At 38.2% G+C, this 24,838-nt stretch overlaps 2 protein-coding genes across 2 annotated transcripts; both read left to right on the plus strand.

The window, feature by feature from the left end:
• The first annotated feature begins 10,429 nt into the window (after positions 1-10,429).
• On the plus strand, positions 10,430-13,991 carry ankrd33ab (ankyrin repeat domain 33Ab). Its single transcript, XM_068720642.1, has 5 exons — positions 10,430-10,690; positions 11,461-11,590; positions 11,844-11,984; positions 12,820-13,667; positions 13,953-13,991. The coding sequence occupies exons 1-5, from the start codon at positions 10,430-10,432 to the stop codon at positions 13,989-13,991; spliced, it is 1,419 nt and encodes a 472-aa protein (XP_068576743.1).
• Positions 13,992-15,831: 1,840 nt separating this feature from the next.
• On the plus strand, positions 15,832-24,667 carry LOC137879452 (activin receptor type-1B-like). Its single transcript, XM_068720174.1, has 9 exons — positions 15,832-15,970; positions 18,505-18,750; positions 19,343-19,594; positions 19,715-19,945; positions 20,040-20,207; positions 20,711-20,867; positions 20,972-21,096; positions 21,216-21,346; positions 22,131-24,667. The coding sequence occupies exons 1-9, from the start codon at positions 15,904-15,906 to the stop codon at positions 22,254-22,256; spliced, it is 1,503 nt and encodes a 500-aa protein (XP_068576275.1). The 5' UTR covers positions 15,832-15,903; the 3' UTR covers positions 22,257-24,667.
• The last annotated feature ends 171 nt before the right edge of the window (positions 24,668-24,838 follow it).

The raw sequence follows: 24,838 nt of genomic DNA on the forward strand, positions 1-24,838 counted from the left end.
TGCGATGGTTTACCGGAGAGAGAAATGGAAACTATGTCCGTAATCTCCGTCAAGCGGACGTGCTTTTTCATGCTGCATGTTCGTAGGTAGCACGTTGCTAACTGAGTGTAGCAGCTGTTTTCTCCGGTCTGTCCCAGTCATATCGAGTATGATTTATGATATTTTGTTATTTGTTTGCTTGGCTGATGGGAGATGTGTTTGTCTCATGTAGAAGTGACCTAGTTCATGTTGTTCCCAGGACGCTGAGGTTTCTGCAGAACTATAACATCATTATATTCGTTCTTCGTGGGTTCTCTGCCAGTTACTTTTAACACAAAACTCTCTAAGTTTTTATGTACTCTGCGTCCAAATGGGGGACCCTCGGGTGCATCTGGTTTAATCTTAATCTAGCCACCAACAATTAAAAGTTGTAAAATTCCAAATTCAGAGTATATTTACAATTGTGGGATTGCCTCCACACGGCTCTCATCATGGTGGTGGCTGAGCCAGCGGCTAAACAATGCAAACAAGGACAACAGTGATGACAGAGCTAACAGAGTTTACCATGGGGGAACCGGAGGATGGGGGTTATGCTTATGTGATGATGCTCAGGGTTGGGATGACGTTATCAGCAGTAACTGCTATAGGAATGCAGTGCAGAGCAGCCGCGATTAGCTAGCCAGTGGGCACACACACTAGAACTCACAGGCACTAACATGCATGCGCAGGCTATGTAAACAAAGCAAAGAGAAGCTTGAATTACAACACACAAACTTCATTCTCTGCCCAGGACAACATTACCCCACCACATCTTTACATAATAGTTCACTGTAAAAAAAGTTTGATATCACAACAGTAAGAGACCGTGAATTCAAAATAGGTTATATTCGATTTATATGACAGTGAAACACCGTAAATATATCAGCCCAAACAGTAATTTGTGTATGTATTTCTTGTAAAAAATAAATTTTGTCACTGTTAAATGTACTAAACGTTGTACTGATAACAGAAATACACCGTAATATGAAAATAAAATCAATACCGTAATTTTTGCATTCATTACTTTTAAAAAATACATTTGGTTACTGTTAAATGTATGTACCACTGTGCTGCCAATGGAGATATGACGCATTATACATTAAACAGCCAGCCCCGTATTTTTTGCATTTATTATTTGTAAAAAATTCAGTTTGTCACTGTTAAATGTATTAAACATTGTACTGAGAACGGAAATACAACGTAATATGAACAAAAATCAATTAATTTATCCGGAACAGGTGGTGGAGAGGAGGACACTGAAGAAACTATTATCCATATTGGATAACCCGGACCACCCTCTCCACCACCTACTGCAGGAACAGCGGAGCACTTTCTCCAACAGACTGATCCAGCTCTGCTGTCACAAGGACAGATACAGGAGAACATTCCTGTCCACTGCAATAAGACTCTATAACAAATCACCTCTGGCCAGATCATCCTTCACATGACTACATGCCGCTACACTGTTGTTGTTTGCTGTTGGTGATCCTTGCACTACTGTGTAGTTTACCCAGTTAGCTAATTTAATTTAATACCATTCTATTTTATTGAATATACTCTGCATTTTGTTTGCACTTTTATTATTTTATTTTATTTAAATGTATTATGTTCTGCTGTTATTTTATCATATGGTATATATTAAGTATTGTTCATACTTAATATTTTTATGTTTACTCTGTAACTTTGTTTGCAGCTGCTACAAACAAATTTCCCCACGGGGATGAATAAAGTATATATCTATCTATCTATCTATCTATCTATCTATCTATCTATCTATCTATTACTTTTAGTAAAAAAAGTCATAGTCACAGCATCACAAAAATGTAATAAAAAACGCCTTAGTGCAGTATGCCATAACAAATTCATCATGTTCTATGGGATAAAAAGGTCAATGTATAATTTGCCAAAAAGAGTCAGACTATAGTATATAATAAAGAAATTTAAAGTATAATAGGTTATAAAAATGTCATAAAACATGTCATAGTATAGTATGCCAAAAATGAGCCAAAAAAAAAAACATCACAAGAAAGTTTTCATCTTGTATGCTTTTACATGTCATAAACAACTTATAGTGTAGTATGTTATATAAGTCAAAATATAGAACTGCTAAATAAAAGCATAATCTAGTACGTCTAAAAAGTTGGAGTATAATATGGCATACATAGCATAGTACGGCATAAAATGTCCTACAAAATATAATAATGTAGTATGTCATAAAAAATTCATTATAAAGCCACAGTATAGTATGCCATAAAGATGTCATTTAAAGAGTCATAGTACAGTATGACATAAAAATGCAATAGTATAGTATACCGTGAAAATAATTAATGTTATAGAAGTCTGTCACGACATTTAATAACAATGTCAAAGTATAGTATGTCATAAAAATGTAATCAAAAATATTATACAGTATGTCATAAAAAATGTCTTTAAAAAAGTGTGTTGCGTGTTATAATCATATCTTGAAAATACAATATTATGTGACAATATAATAAAAATGTCACAGTATAGCATGTAATAAAAAGTCATAAAAAATGTCATTGTCTAGAATATCATGCAAATGATACATTCTCATCTGAAACATTCTCATCCTCCTCGACCTCACTGCAGCTTTTGACACCATCAACCACAACATCCTTCTCTCCCGCCTCGAATCATCCCTCAACATCACCGGAACTGCTCTCTCCTGGATTAAATCATATCTCACAAACACACAACAGTTCATCAGCATCAACAACTGCACCTCCTCCACTGCTCCTCTGTCTCAAGGCTTCAACTTCTGCCTCACCATCGACAACTCCACTCTGTCTCCCTCCCCACACATCCGCAACCTCGGAGTCATGTTTGACAGCAACCTCTCCTTCAAACACCACGTCAAACAAATCACCAGAACTGCCTTTTTTCACTTAAAAAACAAAGCCCGTCTCCGCCGATCACTCTCCTCATCTGCTGCTGAAACTCTTATCCACGCCTTCATCACCTCCAGAATCGACTACTGCAACAGCATTCTTCACGGCACATCATCCAAAATCCTAAATAAACTCCAGTATATCCAAAACTCTGCTGCTCACCTGCTCACCCGCTCCCGTGACCACATCACCCCTGTTCTCCAGAACCTCCACTGGCTCCCCATCCCACAACAGATCAAATACAAAATCCTTCTCCTCACTCATAAACCTTCCATAATCAGGCCCCCTCCTACCTCGCCGACCTGCTCCACCACCACACTCCATCCCGTCGGCTCCGCTCTTCTGATGCCAACCTCCTGTCCCTTCCACCCAGGACCAAGCACCGGACATGGGGTGACAGAGCCGTCTCCGTATCTGCCCCCTCCCTCTGGAACTCTCTCCCCAAACACATCCGAGACTGCACTGAACTTTCCATATTCAAATCCCAAATCAAAACCCACCTTTTCAAAACTGCTTTTAATGTGTGACCATTATTGTGTGTTTTATGTTTTTTATAGTGTATAGCTTTTATATATGATGATTTTAATGTAAAGTGTCTTTGAGTACTATGAAAAGCGCTCGATAAATAAAATGTATTATTATTATTATATTATTATTATTAAATATACAAAATGTTATAGTATAGTTTGTATGTTTTTTATAAAAGGGACATAGTATATTATATAGTATGTCATAAAATGTCATAGTATAGTATGTCATAAAATATGCATTAATTTATGTAACTTTTTAATAAAAAAATGTCTGAACTTTTATACCAAGGATTCAACTCAGAGTTTTATGTTCATCCAAGAGTTGAAAATGTCTTCACAGACGGTCCTGATGTTAAATTCTTTATACATATCTTTTTCAACTGAACTCTGCCTACGAATATCTAATTTGAAACATCTTTCTACATTGAGTGCACCGTTTCCTTTCATTTCATGCTGCAACTATACATGTTGTGATCTAGTTCTGATTTAATAAAAGTTGTAAAAATCAATTGTAATGACTTCATTTTTGTAGCTTCTTTTGTAGGACATTGTATGAATGTTTTGTTTGGAGAGACACATCATTATAATAGAATATCTTGAAGAACTATTTGCAACTACTAAAAGTGCTATATCTAGCAACATTGAGCAACGGACTGAAAGTTTTCAGTCTGCGACTGAAATGGAGTCAAATATGCTATGCATCAGTGATAAGGTGTGTCAGATCACATAGGGTGACGGAAGAAGGTCTGAAGACTGGAGTTTGTGGGCTCAAACCTCATGTGGTGCAGTGAATTTTGAAGTCTTACGTCCAAAATGAAGAAGCCGAATTTACAAAGAGAATGGCTCTAAGTGCTTGTGCATGGCTGGTTAGTTCCTGGTGTGGAAGGCGCCAGGCCGATGCAGACATGGCCCTTCTGAGTACATTCAACATGCTGAATACATTAATACATTAAGTCCTCAGTTTTTGTCTGGAAACTCTGAACTCATCTGAGAAGAAATGAAGAGAACGATGGTGTAAGAACTTACATCACATTCACGACTTCTACGACTACAATATCAAATACTACTGCAACAGACTTTCTATCATTTTGTGCTATTTTTTTTTTTTGGTATGAAATCATGTGACATTTTCTCGAATGTTTTATTACTTTGATATCTTATGACATTTTAATGAGAATCTATACTATGACATTTTTAATGATTTTTATGACATACTATAGAAATGTTAGGACTTTTTATGTATTTATATATAAAAATTATATTTTTAGGACATTTTATTACTTACTGTACTGAAACAATCTGAATGATCAATCAATATACTGTATCAATTTGTATGACATTTTATGGCATATTATTACTTTTTGCCACATAATATACTATGACTGTTTTCATGACTTTGTGCAACATACTACTAAGACTTTTTTATGACTTTTTTTATACATGCTATTTTGTGATTTTGTTAGGATATACTATCCCATTACTGTGATAAGGAATTTTATGTACAAATTTAAATTGATTGATTGGATTGTCTTTCAACCACTGTTGAATTTTGAATTGCATGATTATTCCTGTGCCTTGGTGTCCTTGTATTGTATTTATATGTTGTTGTTTTTTTTCCTATTTTATATGGACCCATGTGTCTGAAATAAAGTTAAAAACTATGACTTTTTTCATGAATCTTTTCGACACTATACTATACTATGCCCTTTTTATGACTTTTAGCAACAACCTATACTATGAATTTTTAAGATTTTTTTCAATGTGACTTTGTTTTACTTTTTCAGTATTCCATTATATAGACTTTTTTATGCTACATTATGACTTTTTAATGACTATTTTTATGCTACATTATGACTTTTTAATGACTATTTTCAACATGCTATATTATGACTTTTTCATGATTTTTTTCTACATACTATACCATGACTTTTTATGATTTTTTTCAAGATACTATACTATGACTTTTTTAGGCATGCTATATAATATGACTTTTTTCAACATACTACTCTATGGCTTTTTCTGATTTTTTTTCAACATACTACTGTATACTATGACTTTTTTTCTGACTTTATTAGCGGTGCTATACTATTACTTTTCATGACTTTTTTTGAAATACTATACTATTACTTTTCATGACTTTTTTTGAAATACTATACTATGACATTTATAAGACTTTTTTCTGACATACTAGACTAAGACACTTTTATGACTTTTAAATGATATACTATACTATGACATGTTATATGAATTTTTATAACATAACATAATCCACATTTGTATGACTTGTTATAATATACTATACTGAGTAACTTTATGACTTACTATACTATGACATTTTGTATCCGTTTTTAGACATACTACACCGAGAAATGTTAGTGACTTTTTATGACATACTACCTTCTGACTTTATTTTTAACTTTTTATGACATATTCAACAATGACATTTTCCTGTCCCACTTTTTATGACATAAATTAATATTACATTTTTATGACTATTTATAACACACAAAACTCAGTCACTTTGTTTGCTGGTAGTAATGCTCTTTTACAACTGCAGAATATCCTCCCTCTCTAATCAATAAGTCAGTTGTCTGCTCTCCTTTGCCACCAAAGGTACCGAAGCATTTCCTCTGCTGCGGAAAAACCAACATGTGGAAATATCCCTCACACAGCAAACTGAGCTGGCAGGATGGAGGCAGACCGATTTAATCTGAAAACCAAGATTAAGCATTCATGACTAGATGATCTTCTAAGCACAGCTGTCCAGGCTCGTGGCAGCCGGTAGTGTGATTTAAACAGATTTATGCATAAACATATACAAACCCAAACAAGGATAAAGCCAGTGAAGAAGAAAACCAAACAGGAAGATAAGACTTCAGCTGCTGTTACTATGTGACACACATTCGTAAATGAGACAGCTCCACGCACGCACAGATAGATAAGCATACATTCACGTCACAGGTCGACCAACATAACCCTGGAATCTCAATCCACTGAGGACAGATTACAGCTATAAAAATATCAAAATGCGCTCTTGGCCGTCAAGCTAAGCCTTAAAAAACTCTGCTGACATGATGAGCCATGTGAGCTGAAAAGCACTGATCTCTCCACAATGTAGGATTATTGTGTGTGCATGCATGTGTATGTGGGCATGCACACGCCTAATTAGCCAATATTTAATTATAAGGACATGGTTATGTGTGTTTTCTTTTTTTTGTGTTGCTTTTAGTATTTAAAAGTTCAAATGCATCCATGATGTGTTGTGTGCAAAGTGAAACATCTTCAGTCAAAAGCCTAATGCTCTTCCTTCCTGTCAGATAGCTCCCCATGGTTGACATAAGAGGGGCACACAGCAGTATTTATCAAAAGTCACAGAACCCAAGAGTATAGCAGATAAACCCACTGTGTTACCTTTGCATCCTGCAGCCACACTGGACTTCCTGGCCCACTTGAACTGCGTCTGAGTGTCCTGGTTGTTTTCATCTAACAGTTTCTCTGGGCTGGTGTCTGAAACCTTACACAAAAGACAGATTAAACAGTTAACAAGTTAAAGTTAAATCAAAAACATCTTGTCCTCTTTATCAAAACCTTTTATTTGTAGCTGTATTAAATGTATACATGTGACAGATTTAGAGCTAGGCATGAACTAACAGAACAAAAAGAGTAATTGAGCTAATTGCGCCATTGTATTTCACCTCTCTCTCTCCATCTCTCTCTCTTTCCTATTTTTGCTTCAGCTTAAGTGGTTTCTTATCTTATCTGAGGAATTTCACTGAGAGGACTAAACTGATCAGGAGAGTATAGGGCCACTTCCAATCCTCGGGCCAAAGAAGTCTGATGCTGTCTGATGAATAAGTTAGGTTAATTTCAATTTATAGATTCAATCTAATATACAACACTAAAAAACAGAAATCAGGGCTTAATTTGCCACACAAACAACAAGAAAATTGTATCAGCGCATGAGCTAGATTACTAAAAATCATGATATGTTTTTTTTAATTAAATGGCCAATTATAGTTAAACTATGCTTGACTTAAAATCAACCCTATTTCTAAAACAAATTAATATAATAATATAGATTATATGATGAGCTACAGCAATGTTTGAGTGTTTCAATTCCTATTACCAAAGAATTTGTCACAATTTTGTCACAAATAAATGCGTGTAGAATATTCTTACTTTTAATAATAACTTACTTTTAATGATGGGTCTAACTCTATTACATTTCAAACAATTTCAGCCTTTATGTAAGTGTATACAAATTAAGAGTAGCCTAAGTTGATATATGCAAGTTTTTAACATTGAAGTTTGTATTTCTGTTACCTCACTTGCACAACATTGGCCTCGTAAACCAAAGACACTCACTTTATCAGCTCTGTAACCCAGAAGTTGTTCAGTCCGCCCTTGCACTTTTGACAAAGTCTTCATTTTGCATCCCTTTCTCTTCCATTTGTCCTAATGTGGCGTCCTTTCTCTTCACCTAAATGTTTTTAAATTCTGTCTTCTCCCCTCAATTAAGCATCCATGCCCGATTATTTGATGTTTATTTAATTAAAAAAACAGAAACAAGTTGAAAATCTTCAGAAAAAGATCTGTTGGGAGATCTGTTCTCCCAACAGAAGGACAAAAGTAGACAATTTGGGCAGATGAGGACAGCTGTTCAATTGCAGTGGGATCTGTCCTCAGGCCCTTCTGCATAAGAGGAGACTCAATCTGTCCAGACAGGTCCGGCCACGTCCCACAGGCTGATTTCAGACTGTGACCATTCCTAAAGCAGGAGTTTTAACTAACTCAAAATAGCCCAAAAAGTGCTTTATCATTGTCATTGAGTAGACCAAAATTAAACTGCCTCTATGATTTCCTTGTTTTATTTTCATTAGTACTGTTTCAATCATTTATAGTTTTTATTCCAGTTTCTACGACTGCACTGCAAGTCCTGCAGTGGAACCAAAAATATATCTTAATCTCACTTTAGAGTTCAGATGCACTTCAGATCGTGAAGGATCGTGTTCAGGGAGTTTGTATTTTCCTAATATTTAGGACACATGTATAACTGGGTGTTCATCAAGTTCACTCTACCATGACCAAATTATATAAAACTGATATCAGAGCCTGTGATTTGTGCGTGAAAGCCTCATCCTGTGATACTTCTGAGAAACATCATCACTCAGCCTCGGCTGCCACTGCAGTTCTGTGAAATCACTTGGTGTTTAAACTATTGAGTCTTGGATCTGTCCCACCTGTTCAGAGCAGGTCAGTCACCTCTGATGCGATTTAATCTGGTAATCAGTCTGAACAATTAATTAGATTCCTCTTCCTAAGCAGTTTACACTTAACAATTTATAAAGTTACAGTTGGATTAATTACTTATTTGTGGACGGAATAAAAAATACTGTTCTGTGTTTTAATAAGAGATTGTTTGCATGAATCCGTATGTATTTATATATTTGACAGAAGATAAAGTGTGGTTAGTGTTGGAGTGTGATTGCTATTTTTCCTTCATTTTTCTGTTTTCATTTGTTTTTTAAGTTTATCATTTTGATTTGTGCCGTTTCATTGTGGGTCATATGTATTCGTGACAGTTTATGACTATAATTTAATTGACTTATTTCCCTAAAAATATCTAAATAAAGACAAAAAGAGAGGAAAAATGGTGTGGAACTTCAAGAAACTCTGTTTAGTTAACAATTAAACAGGTAAAAGTAGCAGGAAATATGGACAACACTGGTGTTGTGTTGAAAGATGAAAAAGGTCAGAAAGTAATCCTCTCCATAAAGCTGTAGTAATTGGGATGAGCTAAGCACAAAAGCTGAACATCCAGTGTCTTTGTAAAGACTCTGCAGAGACTCCTCCTCTCAGTTTTATGTCAGCACAGCGATATGTGCAATGGAAATGGGTAAAGCACCTCTATTTACAGGCCCAGGAGGAAACTGTGACCTCTCGGCTGCTTTGAAAACACAGTAGGAGTGTTGGAGGAAGTCAGAAGGTGTCCAACAACAAGTCACAAAGGTGTGACATACACTGCCCGACACGTGGATACATCTACATTTACAGCTGATTGATTTATGGTGAGTGTTTGTTCTTTATGTTCAGTTAGTTTGATCAAAGTGATTTCTCTGTACTGATGAGGGATGGTAGATCGTGCAGTTCTTCCTCTGAATCTTCACTTCTTGGCTTTGGTTTCATGATGTGTGGTTTCACATTGGTCTGTGACATAAAACATTTGGCATGTCTGAGATTCCTAAACAGTTTTCATTGAGAAAAGTGCTTTCTTGTACAACACGGGTGTTGTGTGTTTCACAAAAATATCTGGAAAACCACTGTCAGTGATCCTCTTTAGACATTTTGAATATTCCCAAATCACAGTTCTTTTGCTTTGATTTCATTATTCAGGAAAACTTGAGTACACGTGTGAACATTTGCATGCGTTTACATAAAAGCTACATTTCAGTTGTCATTAGTGTCGATAGTTGTGTTTGCTTCAGAAAGCAGCAATAGAGTCAAAGCATGAGTTGACCATGGCCACATGTGACTGAGGTTATTCTGAGTTGGGTTGTTCTTCATTTAGCGCTACTGTATGTTCAGCAGGGCTTTAAGATGCTGATCCAGTTACTCAACAGCAAAAGGCACACTGAGCTCATACAACCACACCCACTTCATGACACACAGATAACACGCTCATAATCCCTGACTGACAGACACGTTTCCCTTCATCAATCTGACAAATAAGCAAACTTCTTGCAGGGTGGCAGATCTGAAGCCTCTCATATAGACTACAGCGAGTTAGATTTACCAACAACTATATGTGCCTACAATGAGGAGATGATCTCAACTTGGTATTATGTGTAATTAAGGAGAGATTTCTAGGGAGGAAGAATTCATCAGACAACATCCACATAGTTTATTTTTTAATTTTTTTTGTAGATGTAGCCAAAGGATACAACAACGTCTCACCTGTTCTGCTGCTAGAAGATGGCCACTGCAGCAAAGGACGTTCACCTGGGCTCAGGCCCTGATGAGGACGACGAGAGTCTGTCGGGGAGCGAGTCCGACTCAGACAGCATCCTCTCTGATGACTCGGTGCTTCCAGACTACACTCCAGAGGAAACAGACGGGCGTGCGGCATCAACACTGTATCGAGCATGTGCCCGTAATGAACCCGTCTCTCTGCAGAGAGTTCTGGAGAGAGGGGTCACAAAAGAGGAGGTCTCAGAGCTGGACATCAATGGCATGGTGAGAGTCTCATTCATAATGGTGTAAACCATAGCTCATAATGTCAACACTCACACAGTGGAGCGGGGCGATTAATTAATGTGATAATTTATCGCCTTTCAATGGACTACACAATGATGTTGTCTAAAGTGATAAAAACAAGCACACAATAAGTCAAATTTCTCCGAAAATCTGATCAAACTGCTCAGTTAAATCAAACAATTATCTTAATCTGATAACTCTGTAATTGAGTGTATGCACAAAAACTAAGTCAGTGTAATGTTGGAAATCCAAGGCATAAAATACCCAGTAGCACTACACAAAATAACAGAAAAAAGACAAAGGATACATGATAAGAACAAATGCGAAAATGCCAGATGACAGCAATATTTATTTCAACTTACTTTCATAATCTTACTTGAAACTGTTATGTTCATTTTGTATTTATGTTCTTGATTAAATGAAAATATACCTTTCATTTGTCAAGTATTTAATTCACATTGTGGTCGTTTTAGCAGCTCAGGGCTGCACAGTAGAAGTATCAGACCTGTACGCCATGAAGTTTAAAGCCACTGCTACTGCTGAGGACATCACCAGATGTATACAAAAATAAACTTTACTGTGTGGTTATTTCATATAGACTATTTATTGAACTAACAGAAAAGATGCTATATATTGAGATATATATATATATCGTTATTCTGACATGAAATGAGCTATGTCATGATTTTGTCCATATCTCCCAGCCTTATCGAAAGTCATTGGTCCTTACCGTTGTCTATTACCAACAGAATGGCTTGATGGTGGCTTGCTGCAAAGGTTTCGTGGACATTGTATATGGGCTTCACACCTGTCCCTTTATGGACATAAATCACCAGGACAATGAAGGCAACACTGCTCTGATGATTGCATCCCAAGCAGGTAAGTGGTACCTACACAACAAACATTAGCAAAACAGAATAAAGGTCAAGTTCAGAGGATAAACCAGTAAAGTGCAACACAAGTATGGTTTAATAAGACAGTAGCAAATATCATATACAGCATGATGTGTCTTATATAGACTGAAAACTGTGAAACTTAAGTACTTTAATTTTATCAGTCCCAGCCAGCCAGGCTACACATTTTCTGACACGCAGCTGATTTGATCTCTGAATTCTGTGTTTTTCATATGCAGGTCATGTCAACACAGTCATGTATCTCCTGAACTACTACCCTGGGATAGACACTGAAATAAAGGATTGTCGCGGTTTCACAGCACTCATCAAAGCTGCGATGACCGGCCGCAATGACGTCATGGCTGCCCTTCTTATGGCTGGTATGTGTTTCTGATGCTGCACTATGATATTATCGGGGTTTTTTGAAACCCTGACACTAGCTCATTAACCAGCACTTTTACAGCTCTAAATTACCAGTTATAGCACAGGTGGTGAGAATAGCTGAGCCCACGGTTTATCTGTCCATATTTGAGGCCAGCTAATTTTGTTTGTGAGTGAATGCGCCAGTGACGCCAGACCGGTTTAAGGGATCATTCAGAGGACATTATCACATCTTAATACACCCTCAAGTAACCTCTTATTTACTAGTCTCGCAGGCTGGTTGTAGATTAGCACAGGTGTCAATCATACTATTAAAGACGGCTGCATTCCAAATAGCTGTGTTGTTCATACCGGCTCACTGTCACATTGTCATGGCTTACAGGGACACTTGAATAGAACTGGGCCATTGTTTATGTTCTCACTATGACAAAGTCAAAATGTGTGCTGTGAAAAAGGCCAATACAGTGAGAACCATGCTGTATATTGTTTTGTTTAGGGCAGTAATTGTGGCAGAGATTTTGTAATATTATAACTGAAAACACAAAGGTGTAAATCATCATAAATATGCAATTGAATGTTTCAGATTCAGGGCTCTGGGTTCGTGCTAGTTGGCTCACTGGTATGGCATACTGGAACAGTAACTGTAAACTGGAATAGACCATTGTTAATGTGATTAACGATACCTGTGCTTTTTGTACTTTGACAAGCTAAAATGTCAGCCATGAAAAAGAATAATGAATAAAACCAAAAAGAAAAGAAGAATTAATTATTAATTAAAAAATCGAAATTAACAATTGCTCTCCTCATTCCCTTGCTCTACCATCTTTATTTCAGGGGCTCACATACACGCAGTAGACTCCACAAGAGGAAAATGCGCTCAGGACTGGGCAGTGAAAACAGGTCGCTATGAGACCCTGTATCGTCTCCGCCGCCTTAATTTGCGGCCAAAAGCTGAGCAGTGCTGTGAAAGTTATGTCCCTGATTGGCCTGAGCTCCAGGAGAGGGTAGCAAAGGCCACAGCTGAGAAAAATGCCAGGGAAAAAATCACCCAGCGAATCAAAAACACATTCGGATTCAGATTTCCTCGTGACCCCCAGGACAACGGGGCCTTGGACCACATGGTGCGCATTACCACCAGTGTCCACAGTCCCCTGATATCAACTGGATGCCGTCCACTCTGCCCTACAAGCCCTCCTGAGGTGGGGAAGAGGCGCATGGCTGTGCCAGAGCTGATGCAGAAACACCCAGCTAAAGACCTAGAAGAGAGCTCAGTGTGCCACAGCAACGGCTCAGTGTCACACATCATTCCCACAATCCAATCTTTGGAGTCCATCCCTATAACATGCTGCGCCGATACGGAGCGGCGAGGCAGCATCCTCTCATTGGCTTCATCCAAAGTTACAACCACATTCATTTCTCGCAGTATGGCGAGAAGGAACAGCGTGTTCCCCTCTGGCTGCATCCCCAAGATTGATGTCATCAGGCCTTCAGACGCAACGCCAAAGAAAGAAAAGAAGAAGAAGAAGAAGAAGGCGAAGGGCTTCTTGGAACCACCAAAGTGGAGGTACAAGGAGATCAAGGATGAGAAAAAGAAGGAGAAGAAGAAAGCTGAGAAAGAAATTGCAGAGAAAGAGAAAGAGAAAGAGAAAAAGAAAAAGAAAGAAAAAGAAAAAGACAAGAAGGCCAAAAATTAAGAGTTTAAAAAAGGGCTGTTCTGCTGTATGAACCAGCCCTTTTAAAAACGATGTGCTTTTTAAAAATGTGTCTAACTCTCAACTTTCAAACTTAATAACTTGGAAAATATAGAACCTTAACCTAAAAGGAAAATAGGTTAGACAGGAGATACTTTTTCTTCCTAAAACTGAATGACAGAGGACCTCAAACAAGCACTGCAGAAAGTTTGTAGCTTTAAGCCTCTAATGTCAAAAGGTAGAGGTAAATATCACATGTATTTCGAGTTAGAGTAGAAAAAAAACAAATTCCATGAATATATCAAAAATATATAAAATCGAAAAAGACCAAAAATTACCTTTTTAACGGTTGTAAGACATTCAGTTTCACAGGTGCTAAAGAAAGTATGATATCTACCTCATCATCATTAACATAAAACACAGGCAGGAACATACTGTATGTATACCTGCATCCATTTCCTATGCAAGATGGAAATATATAAAAACATTGTTACATCATAGCTCATTTGTAATGTTATGAAATGTTGTTTTATGTGTTGTGTATTTTTGTAAATATTTGGACAAAATCACTTGTAAATATTGTACAGTATGGAGCAAACATGCATCACAATGGAGGATCTGTTTAATCCTCTATTTCAGTTATAAGGTTTATCATTTTTCTGATATTGCCAACAATCTATTCATGATATCTCCTGATGTTATTAACTCTGTGAGAAATTAAAAATAAAAATAGGACAGTGAAAGTTTTGATTCAATCAATTAATTCATTCATTGCTGTATTAATCAATATTTTCATTTTAAGAATGGATTCAAATGACAATGTGTAATGTGGAAGGTGTCGCTCGTAGGGATGAACGCACAAGGAGTTACCACCAAACTCAGTTTTTAAGTCTATTTTAGTTCATTGTCTTGGTTTTCCTCTCATCAACCTTGTTTCCAGCTGCAGCAGACAACTGTTTTCAGCAGAATAGCAGGCAGACACAGTGAGCGATAAGCTGTTGAACATTTAACAGGTAAAGAGACCATTTTTCTCAGGGGGTTGTGTTGTTCCACCATATCTGCTTCATTCGAAAATAGGAAAGTGTTTGCGAACAATTTGGTCATTATCTTTATTCGGCGACAATCAAAGCTTGTATATAAAAAGTGGTCAAAGTGTCCGTGATATCACTCATTGGTTTGTGGACTGCCGTTTTGAAGACTTGAGTTCGGTATTTTGGCTGTCGCCATCTTGCCTTTTGCAACCAGGAGTGACACAAGAGGGTGGAGCTAAGAACAACGTTAAATAAGACATTTTTAGGCAACCAAAAAGTTTACAATTCACTTTCATGAACTAAAAACACACTGTGGACAACTGACAAACCAGACAACAACCATAATGTATTAAATGAACATCACACATAACCGTCAACTCATGTTTACTGAGTTAATATACCAAGTAAGAAGTAGAGTCAATTTCTCATAGACTTCTTTACAAACTGACTTCTTTCTGTAATAAGAGGAGTCGCCCTCCGATGGCCATTAGATATAATGCAAGTTTAAAGCACTTCCACTTTGGCTTCACTTTTCAGAACTGGAGGTTGCTGTCTGGTGACAATGCCTCGATGTCAGTGTTGTATATTCAGCTTGTTCTGCTGCCCCTGAGAGGCCAAAAAAAATCAATGCAGCTGTAATGTCCAAATGCTGAAGGCGGTTAAGACCAAAGACCATAGGCCTAACTGAAGACAGCAAATCCCGGTCATATGAACATGTATGTGAAGAAATGTGACAAAAACATATTTGCAGAATCAGTCTTTCCTCCATTCCTCAAAGAGATGTAGCTAGGACCTGGTGTTGACAAATAGGCCATTTGTGAGTGACCTGAAATTGTGTCTGTCTCTCCGAGCACCCTGACAGCCACATCCAGGATTACAGTACAGCCCCATAATGTTGACATTTAACCTAGATGAATGAAAGAAAGAAAGACAAACAGACAGAAAGAAAAGAGAAAGAAAAAAGAAAGAAAGAAAAAAAAGAAAAAAGAATGACAGACAGACAGAAACAAACAAAAGAAAGAAAGTATAAATAACTGAATTACTCACTCTCTGGTCTCCAGCCTGTGTCAGTGCTGCAGCCTGCTGGTGAGAGCCTGTATGTCAACTGTTCACTGACAGCCTGGTTAGCTGTCATCAGCACGCCTCATCTGACGTTAGCTGATGTCTCAATGCGATGAACCGGGAATGTATTGATCATGGCTAACCTTCGGATTCCGTTAGCCGTCGTGGTGGTCCAGGTCGTCCTCTACAGAACCTGCGAGGGTGATTGACTCAGTTTGTTTTGGTCATAAGCTGCTGCTGCTGCTGCCATCATCGAGGCGAACGAATGTAGCATTAGCTAGCTGCTAGCTAGCGTTAGCTAGGTTAGCTAGTCGACACATTTCATTGACACATAGACATGAAACCAGGCCAGCCTCCATTTGTTTACACCTGGGTGTTAATCTAAATAGCTGTCATGTAACTGAAATGTAACCAAACACGATATCTCACCGTCTCGTTGTCGCTGTCGAGCCTGTGCATCAACGTATTTGTCTGTAAGAGTCATTCTAGCTTTGCTCTGCTTATTGTAGCAATGATTATTTAATTTACGACACTAGAGAGATTGTTGTTGTTAGCTATGTGTACATCCTCTACCGAATAGTTTGTAAGTCTGCTTCATTGTGACGTTATCTCTAGACGTCTGACATGTTGCTGTTTAGATAATAATGTAATGTGGATGTTATTACTGCGAGTCAAGATTTTAATATTATTACAGTAGATGTACTCAAACTACAGACATTAATGATCTCATACCTGTAGCCTCCAGACACAGATATGGAGATACAAACTCTTTTTAAAGCTAAATAATACATCGATTTTTAATGTTGTGAATTGTAACATGTTCACTGCATCTGTTGGTCGATTATTACATAATTTGTTAGTGAGCAATATCTTTATTATTCTTATTTATAATCCATTATTCCTGAAAATTCAGTGGAAAACGGTTCATAGATAAAATAAGCAGATGGTAAAGAAAAAAATAGTAAATGACATTGATGCAAAAATCCTGTAAATCCAGTAATGCCATGAAGAAGCTAGGGCTGCAACTGGCAATTATTCTCATTAGCATTTAAACTGGTGATTGTCTTCTCAATAAATTGATTGTTATTCCATAAATTGTCAAAAAAATTAGAAAAATAGGCATTCAAATTGCTTTGTTCAACCAACGGTCTTAAAGCCTAATGATAATCTATTTCAATGATATAAAGAAAAGCAGCAAATCGTCACATTTTAGAAGCTGACACCAGGTAGCTTTGGTGTTTTTGCTTGAAGACTGATTGAAAGAATTTGTTGATTATTAAAGTAGTTGCCGATTCACTTTCTGTCCATCCCCTAATTCTTAAGTCGATAAACAGAAACAGATCTTGACAGAAAAGGTGGAAACTGTTCTTTCTCTTGTTTCTGTCATTGCAACCTGTGAAATAGTGCTCGGAACACATCTTAACTACACAGTACATTCCTTTGAACCCCAACACAGGGCACTATAGATATGTTAACTATGTTCCTCTTATTGTCTTCAAACATATGGAACTTAAAGTTGTTGCTCAGGGTACAAACTTCTCATCTTATCTGGAGGTGTTCTTGTCGGAAACAGAAAAAGATGACCCGGTGCTGAGGCAGCTGGATTTCAGTGGTGATACGAACTACTGTGTACTTAACAAGAGTTTATGTTGTGATTCATTTTAACCTCTGAAATGCTTTTTTTTTTTGTTAGAAGTAAACATACACCTTTTGACTATTTACTTTTTTTCATAATTGAAAAAAGTCATCAGTATCTTGCCAGTATTTATTCTCTGAGGTGTTTTTAAGACAATCAGCCAAATATGGATTACAGATGTGTGACACTTATAGCCATGGAAAGTCTGAAATGTCAGTCTTGTTTCATATTTAGTCAGCATTTATCTTCCTTATTTCCTTCCTGGTTGTTTCGTTTCTCGCATTTAACCACCAGCATCTGCCAAGTAGGTGTTGGCATTGTATGATTCAGCACCACAAAAGAACACAACAACATGTCCCTTGTTTCACTTAGACTGAAATTCAGCTGCATGTATGTGGGGTTTCTAGCAACAACAACACAGGTTCTTTAGTTAGGTCATTTTCTACTGGGAATCCACGAGAGACTTTTCCAGAATTACGGGAATGTCACATCATGTCTGTGTCTTAATAATATTATTCAATTTCACAGAGGAAGTCTCAGTCTCTTTTTTTTTTTTTTTTTTTTGGCAAATTACAAACTCTCCACCCATCCTCCCATATCCCCTGCCAGCCTAACACACCCCACCTACAACACTTCCTCTACTTCCTGACCTCATCAGCAACACAGTTCATCTTTGCAACACATCACTCATCAGAACATGTTCCTTTAGTGCTTGAAATATTTAAGAGACTCTTGAGATTGAGACTCATGAGAGAGATTTGTTTTCTAACCTGCCACAAATCAAACGGATTATATAACCATCATCCTTAGCAATCAAAAAGCGAGATGCCACACGCTAAAGAAATCAGAATAGACGTTCAACAGTGACAAAGTATTGCTAGTTGTCCTTTCTGGGCTTCATGTCAGGATATGTTGCACAATGTCTATAAATCCATAGATTATACTGTTATGCATACTGTCACTGTTGGCTGTTATTGTCCTCTACTGCATATCATGTGTACTCTCGCACAGCTGTGAAGAAACTAAAGTATTTTGCTCATACATTTGACTGTTTTGTAGAGTCCAGCATTTTTAATCACGCAAATTATTCGGTTTGCAGCTCTGCGTTGTAACTGCACCACTGCCCAGTGTGAGAAGACCGGCCTCCAGTGTGAGACCGATGGAGCCTGCATGGCCTCCACCTCCTTCATTGATGGCCAGGAGCAGCACATCCGTGTCTGCATCACACGGGACAAACTCGAGCCCCCCGGACAACCATTCTACTGCCTCAGTGCAGAGGGCTTTCTCAACATCCACTGCTGCTACACGGACTACTGCAACAGCATTGACCTCAAAGTACCATCAGGTGAGCACTGTCAGGTATCACACAGCATGTACATTTACATTTAGTGCTCCTATCACCAAGTGTCTGACCATCAAGTTTCTTTCTTTTTTTTGGACATTATTTATTTATTTATGACACTATTGTGACAGTAAAAAAGGACAGTGTTCATCCCCAGCATGCAGATACATTTTAAATTATATAAAGCACTTTAAAAGACGTTTATAAACAACGGGATTTTCATCAGAACTGTGCTACAATGTATGAAAGATGGGTATAAAAGACTACAAAGTTTTCCCTTCGATAATATGCATGTAGGCTTAGTATGCTGCTAATGGAATTTCAACACTCCTTGCACTCATTTTTTTTTTTACAGTTAAAGCCTTTCAGTGTAGAGAGTTGAGCATTCCTTTCTTAAATAATTGGGAATAATCAGTAGAAGTTGCAAGAGTCAAATGTTGACTCCATTTTCTAATTGTCTGCTTAGTCAAAAGCTTTATACTGTCATCCCGCTAAGCATTCTAAGCAGATCATATCAGGGAGCAGCGTCTGTCTTACGTGTGTTCTGTGTGCCATATGTTTAATTTTAATTTTCCACTGTTATCTTTTCAATCAGGTCTCAGGGAAGGATACGGCCCAGGTGGGACATGGGGGCTGGTGGAACTAGTGGCTGTGATTGCAGGGCCGCTGTTCCTGTTGTGTCTGCTGCTGCTGATGGGTACATTCCTGTATCAGTACCACCAAAGGGCCTACAGCCACAGGCAAAGGTTAGAGGTGGAGGACCCCTCTGGTGACCACGTCTACATGACCAAAGACAGGACCCTGCAGGACCTCATCTACGATCTCTCCACGTCTGGCTCAGGCTCCGGTCAGTGCACGGCGTGTTAAAGTAGCTGCAGGCCAGCACTCATGTTGCAGTTTACACTGGTTTGGGCTTTTTTTTTTAATCAGAAAAGTACTGATGACTGTTCTCATCCTTTCTGAGCAGGTCTGCCTTTGTTTGTCCAGCGGACCGTCGCCAGAACAATTGTCCTTCAGGAGATCATTGGCAAAGGGCGTTTCGGGGAGGTGTGGCGAGGACGTTGGAGGGGCGGTGACGTGGCCGTAAAGATCTTCTCATCCAGAGAGGAGCGCTCCTGGTTCCGTGAGGCAGAAATCTATCAGACCATCATGCTCCGCCATGAAAACATTTTGGGCTTCATAGCTGCTGACAACAAAGGTGCAAAACAGGGACGGCATATTTGTTTGTCGTGAAATAATGAATCATTCTCACATAAACATTGAAACTCTCTTTATTTCTGTCTGCTGCCCAGACAATGGCACGTGGACCCAGCTGTGGTTGGTGTCAGACTACCATGAGCACGGCTCTCTGTTTGACTACCTGAATCGCTACTCCGTCACTATTGAAGGAATGATCAAACTGGCTCTGTCGGCTGCCAGTGGTCTGGCACATCTGCACATGGAGATTCTAGGAACACAAGGTGACAGCAACACGTTTCACCGTTCATCGTGCTCATCGTTCCCCTCTGAAGCCCGATCCTTATGTTTCCTCCCCTCTCATGTTAACCACTGACCTTTTAATTGATAAAGCGATATGATATGTCACAGTAACTATGTAGAACTTGACTGATTACATGTTACCCACAAAAATAAGATTATAACACTGTAGATAATTTGCTGTTAATTTATGAATAGAAAACAAATGTTCTCGAAGACAGTTTATTTTTATTGAAGGGGTGTCTGTATCTTTGCCAAGGAATATAGTAAGTCATCTGATCTTATGTAATATACTGGTTCTCTTTTAAAGCAGGTCATTACTGAATCCTCTGTTTAACTATCCGTCATGGAAAATGAAAGTGCAGTTGAAGTCATTTTGTTGCACAATAGTATGATTGCTTTCTATTTTATAAACCAAACTGTTGCCCAAAAGAAGGAAAATTGCATAAATTTAGAGTGACTAACATGTATATTTTTATTTTGGTAGGAAAGCCGGGCATTGCCCACAGAGACCTGAAGTCCAAGAACATCCTCGTGAAGAAGAACTGCACCTGTGCCATCGCTGACCTGGGCTTGGCCGTCCGTCACGACTCCGCAACAGACACCATCGACATTGCGCCCAATCAGAGGGTGGGCACCAAGAGGTCCGGGTCAACACACACACACACACACCTGCAGCTGCTCACCGTCCTTTCTCACAGATATCCTTGACATGATTACAAACAGGGATTGTTTTTACATCTCTCAGGTACATGGCTCCAGAGGTTCTGGATGAGACTATCAATATGAGACACTTTGACTCATTCAAATGTGCTGACATCTATGCTTTGGGGCTGGTCTACTGGGAGATTACTCGCCGCTGTAATAGTGGAGGTCAGACTCTTTTGTTTTTACTCTGGATACTCAACCTGTGTTGTTTGATTTTCTTTTATTGATGTTAACAACTGAGATCACAGCACCGATCTGACCCCGACATTGTCCTGTGTTATCAGGTGTCCATGAAGAGTACCAGCTGCCCTACTATGACCTGGTACCTTCTGATCCTTCCATAGAGGAGATGAGAAAGCTGGTGTGTGACCAAAAGTTACGACCCAACATCCCTAATTGGTGGCAGAGCTATGAGGTATAAAAATTATCTTTTAAAGTTACAGCGATTACAGCGGAAGTTTGTAACACGATCAGGTTAGTTGCTGAGATCTAGGAATGCTGTGAAATCATTAAAAAGTAGTCCAAGAGGTTATCAGGTTCCCCAATTGTTTTAATATGGTAAAAATGAATACTCAAAAAAATATGACTCTGTCTACAGGCTGTTTTCCATTCCAATCAGGCTAAGCTGTTTGCTTATTTACTACTAGAGCAAGATATATCTGCAGGTATTACTAAATTCAGTGGCGCATATGTCAGACGCTAAGAAAGTGGAGCACATACATGCACAAAGGTATGTTTGATGTAATCTAGAAACAGTTTCTCCATCAGAGAGCATTGACTCGTTTATGTCTCGGTCACAATTCTTTCAACAAATAATTGAAGGGAGCCAAATATAAAATCTTTATGTTTTAGTTACTTGCATATGTAAAAAAAAATTTAAAATTAAATTTATATATTGTTTTTTGTTTTCTCACAAATATTAATAATCGGCCTCAAAAATCAAGTATTGGTTGGGCGATGTTTACAGCCTGTTAGATTGTTTATGTTTCCTGCCTAATCTGATTTACCAGATCTCAGCAGTGACTTAAGTGAGTTACTGCTGGAAATGATGGCAACAACTACAAAAATAAAACCAATGATGCAGTTATCCAAGCCTCGAACACTACTTAACTTCTTGAACTACATTTGTATCATCGTAATCATTTATACTGTACTGTAGGCTCTTAATCCTTATATGCTTTTCCACTCTGCTGTTCCAGGCCTTGCGGGTTATGGGCAAAATCATGAGGGAGTGTTGGTATGCTAATGGCGCCGCCCGCTTGACGGCCCTGCGCATCAAGAAGACCCTCTCCCAGCTCAGCGTCGAAGAGGACATTAAAGTCTGAGCTGAGTCAGCAGAGAAAGAGCAGGACCAGACTCCAGACTGTATGACGGTGAGAAGAAGGGGCCAGGCCCTCTGCAAAGAACGCACAAAGTAAGAGAATTTGATGGAGATTCGCACTTTGTAAAATATTACTCCATTGACACTCCTGCCAGTTTTGAAGCCACTTGATTTCTGACGAACCCTACCTCGCTTACCCAGCCAAACTACCAAGAACACCTTTCCTGTCTTGTCCTCAGCTACTGCTGCCCTTTTTGTTCCTCTCTACACTCCGCACTAACAAAGGATCTTTGGATTTCCTGTGTACTTGTATGCAATTGATAGCAGGATATGTAATTAACCATTTAACATTTGGAAAAGCAGCTGTGGGTATTTCCTCAAGGTCTCTTTGATCACAGTTGCTTGATAGTTAACAAATAGCATTTGCTGTTTTTGTCTTTTGAAAGGGGGCAAGCTGGGAGGAGTATTTTGAACTTATATTTTATTATTTAATAACTAGATATTGTTATTAATATATGGGTGTTTGTGAGGCTGTTGTGCAGGTTTCTCTTTGCCACCTACAGCATTCAGGCACATTACAAACTGCTTAGAAATCCAATAATCCATCTGGTTGTGCTACAGCTGTGTTGTTTAGTTGTCTGATGATTACTATGTAAGCATGTACAAAGCAGCTGAGACAGTTTGTGTAACTGCAGCCCATTTACTTTACAACAAGGTGTTCAAGGACTTCAAAGTCACCGGAGCTTTGGGGCAACTTGCCAAACATGGTTTAGCCTTTGGACCACTTGCTTGGAGCCCTTCCAATAAGCTGTTGTAAACCTCAGGTTTTCCTTATGCTTTCCAATCAACCCTTTGTTATTTGTCTGAATACACGTATAGGATCTATTAAGCAAAATGCATTTCACTGGGATGGAGGGTTACATGTAGAGCAGTCGATGCTGTAGGTTTTGTATTTGATCTTCTTACAAAACGCATGAACAGAATGTGTAGAATATTTAGATGATAGGATTCCAATCTGAATGGAGCCACTGTCTCTCGATCAACCCACAGACCGTAACCTGCCATGAGAATAAATGTTGCTCCTGGCCCTCAGATAAACTGATATGCACGACATGCACATGAACATTTTGCCCTTCGCAGCAGCCAATCGTATTTACACTGTACTTTAATACGGGACAATTGTTTTCCATTTTGAATTCCTTTTAAATACACTAACTCCAGGAATCTTTGTTTGTTTTTATTTTAATTTTTTATATTGTCAAAGAATGTCCAATGTTCTTTTCCCCTCAGGCAAGTTTAACTACTGCACATATACTAGCTTTTTAAGGTAATACTAAGGTATAAACTAAGGTAATACATAGTTTACACACTATGCTGGTGTAAATTTGACAGTTAAATTAGATTTTGTGTTAATACTTAGGTCATGTTATAGATGGTTGAATCTTTTATATCAGCTTTTTGGTTGGTTGTGAACAGAACTGTGTACCGACCTACTTTTTGACCTTGACATTGCCGTACGTGTCAGACATCGTGCTGATGTTGACTTTCTCCTTCGGCCCTCGTATTACAGCAGAGCAATCTTTGATTTTTAATCAATGTTTTCCCTCACTTGTTTGTTCACCATACAATACCTCCTCAATGTGCAAATTGTATGTGGATTGTTTCCGTCGAGCTAATCACTGTCTACATTTTTGTTTTCAGGAAATAGGTGCGCTTTTTGTCATTACCTGTATGCAAATTCAACAGGTACTGTCTGTGTGTAGTCTTTCCCATGTTATTTATATTTGTATGCTGTGAGTCCTATGTGCACTACTACTGACCTCACAGCATTAAAACCAAATTGTTCTCAGAATCATCGCTGGTCATGGCCGCCAGTGTTTAGTTAAGATCACACCACTGAAAAATGAGACTGTTTATACAAATCATGCCAACCAGTTGCAGTACACTCCATCTGACTGGAAACTGTAAAGAGAATCTGACTTTTGAGAGAAGAAATGTTGAAACTAAATACTACTGAAATGTCTCAATGCTGTCTCACAAATGTTTGACCAATACTTTACTTTAAAATCACTTGCTGACTACATTGTATTGTTCAAAGCTTGCTTGAAAGACTGGGAAGCTCTACTGTTTGATAGGTGGTCGATCATATTCATACACTAAAGAGGTATGTTTGTTAAATTGTATCTGCCTTACAATGTTTAAAATGCATAGTGTATTTAAGGTTTTAATACCTCGCTCCAAGTACCCCCATGGAAGAATAGGAGGGTGTGAGTCAAAGACATGATTTATTATTTAACTCCCAGGTCTCTAGTCTCTAGTTATGGCAAAGAGACAACTGCATCCATGTAAAAAAAACCTTCAGGATGTCAATCATGTAACTTGTCATACTGAGTAATAAATACAATTGTTTTCCTATGTGGTGTCTATTTATTTGACTTTCTTTCATCGTGGCTAACCCCAACCTTGTATTTAAAAAAAAGTTTGCCACATGGAGGTTTCAGGTGATAACATGTCAGTGTTAAGAGTTTGTTTTTTCACCCCAAGTGGCCAAAAAACCTGTTAATGTTGGTTTAATAAACAGTGTAA

This window comes from Cebidichthys violaceus, unplaced genomic scaffold, assembly GCF_023349555.1.
Source record: "Cebidichthys violaceus isolate CVI_PGR_0920_01 unplaced genomic scaffold, fCebVio1.0.p SCAF_25, whole genome shotgun sequence".
NCBI classification, from domain to species: domain Eukaryota; kingdom Metazoa; phylum Chordata; class Actinopteri; order Perciformes; family Stichaeidae; genus Cebidichthys; species Cebidichthys violaceus.

What these genes read in the sequence shown, in the direction of transcription:
- ankrd33ab (XM_068720642.1), top strand. Translation starts at nt 10,430, where the DNA reads ATGGCCACTGCAGCAAAGGACGTTCACCTGGGCTCAGGCCCTGATGAG. An exon ending in AGCTGGACATCAATGGCATG is followed by an intron (nt 10,691 to 11,460) that starts GTGAGAGTCTCA and finishes TATTACCAACAG; the next exon opens with AATGGCTTGATGGTGGCTTG. An exon ending in AAAAAGAAAAAGACAAGAAG is followed by an intron (nt 13,668 to 13,952) that starts GCCAAAAATTAA and finishes GAGTTAGAGTAG; the next exon opens with AAAAAAAACAAATTCCATGA.
- LOC137879452 (XM_068720174.1), top strand. Translation starts at nt 15,904, where the DNA reads ATGGCTAACCTTCGGATTCCGTTAGCCGTCGTGGTGGTCCAGGTCGTC. An exon ending in CATAGCTGCTGACAACAAAG is followed by an intron (nt 19,946 to 20,039) that starts GTGCAAAACAGG and finishes TCTGCTGCCCAG; the next exon opens with ACAATGGCACGTGGACCCAG. An exon ending in CAGAGGGTGGGCACCAAGAG is followed by an intron (nt 20,868 to 20,971) that starts GTCCGGGTCAAC and finishes TACATCTCTCAG; the next exon opens with GTACATGGCTCCAGAGGTTC.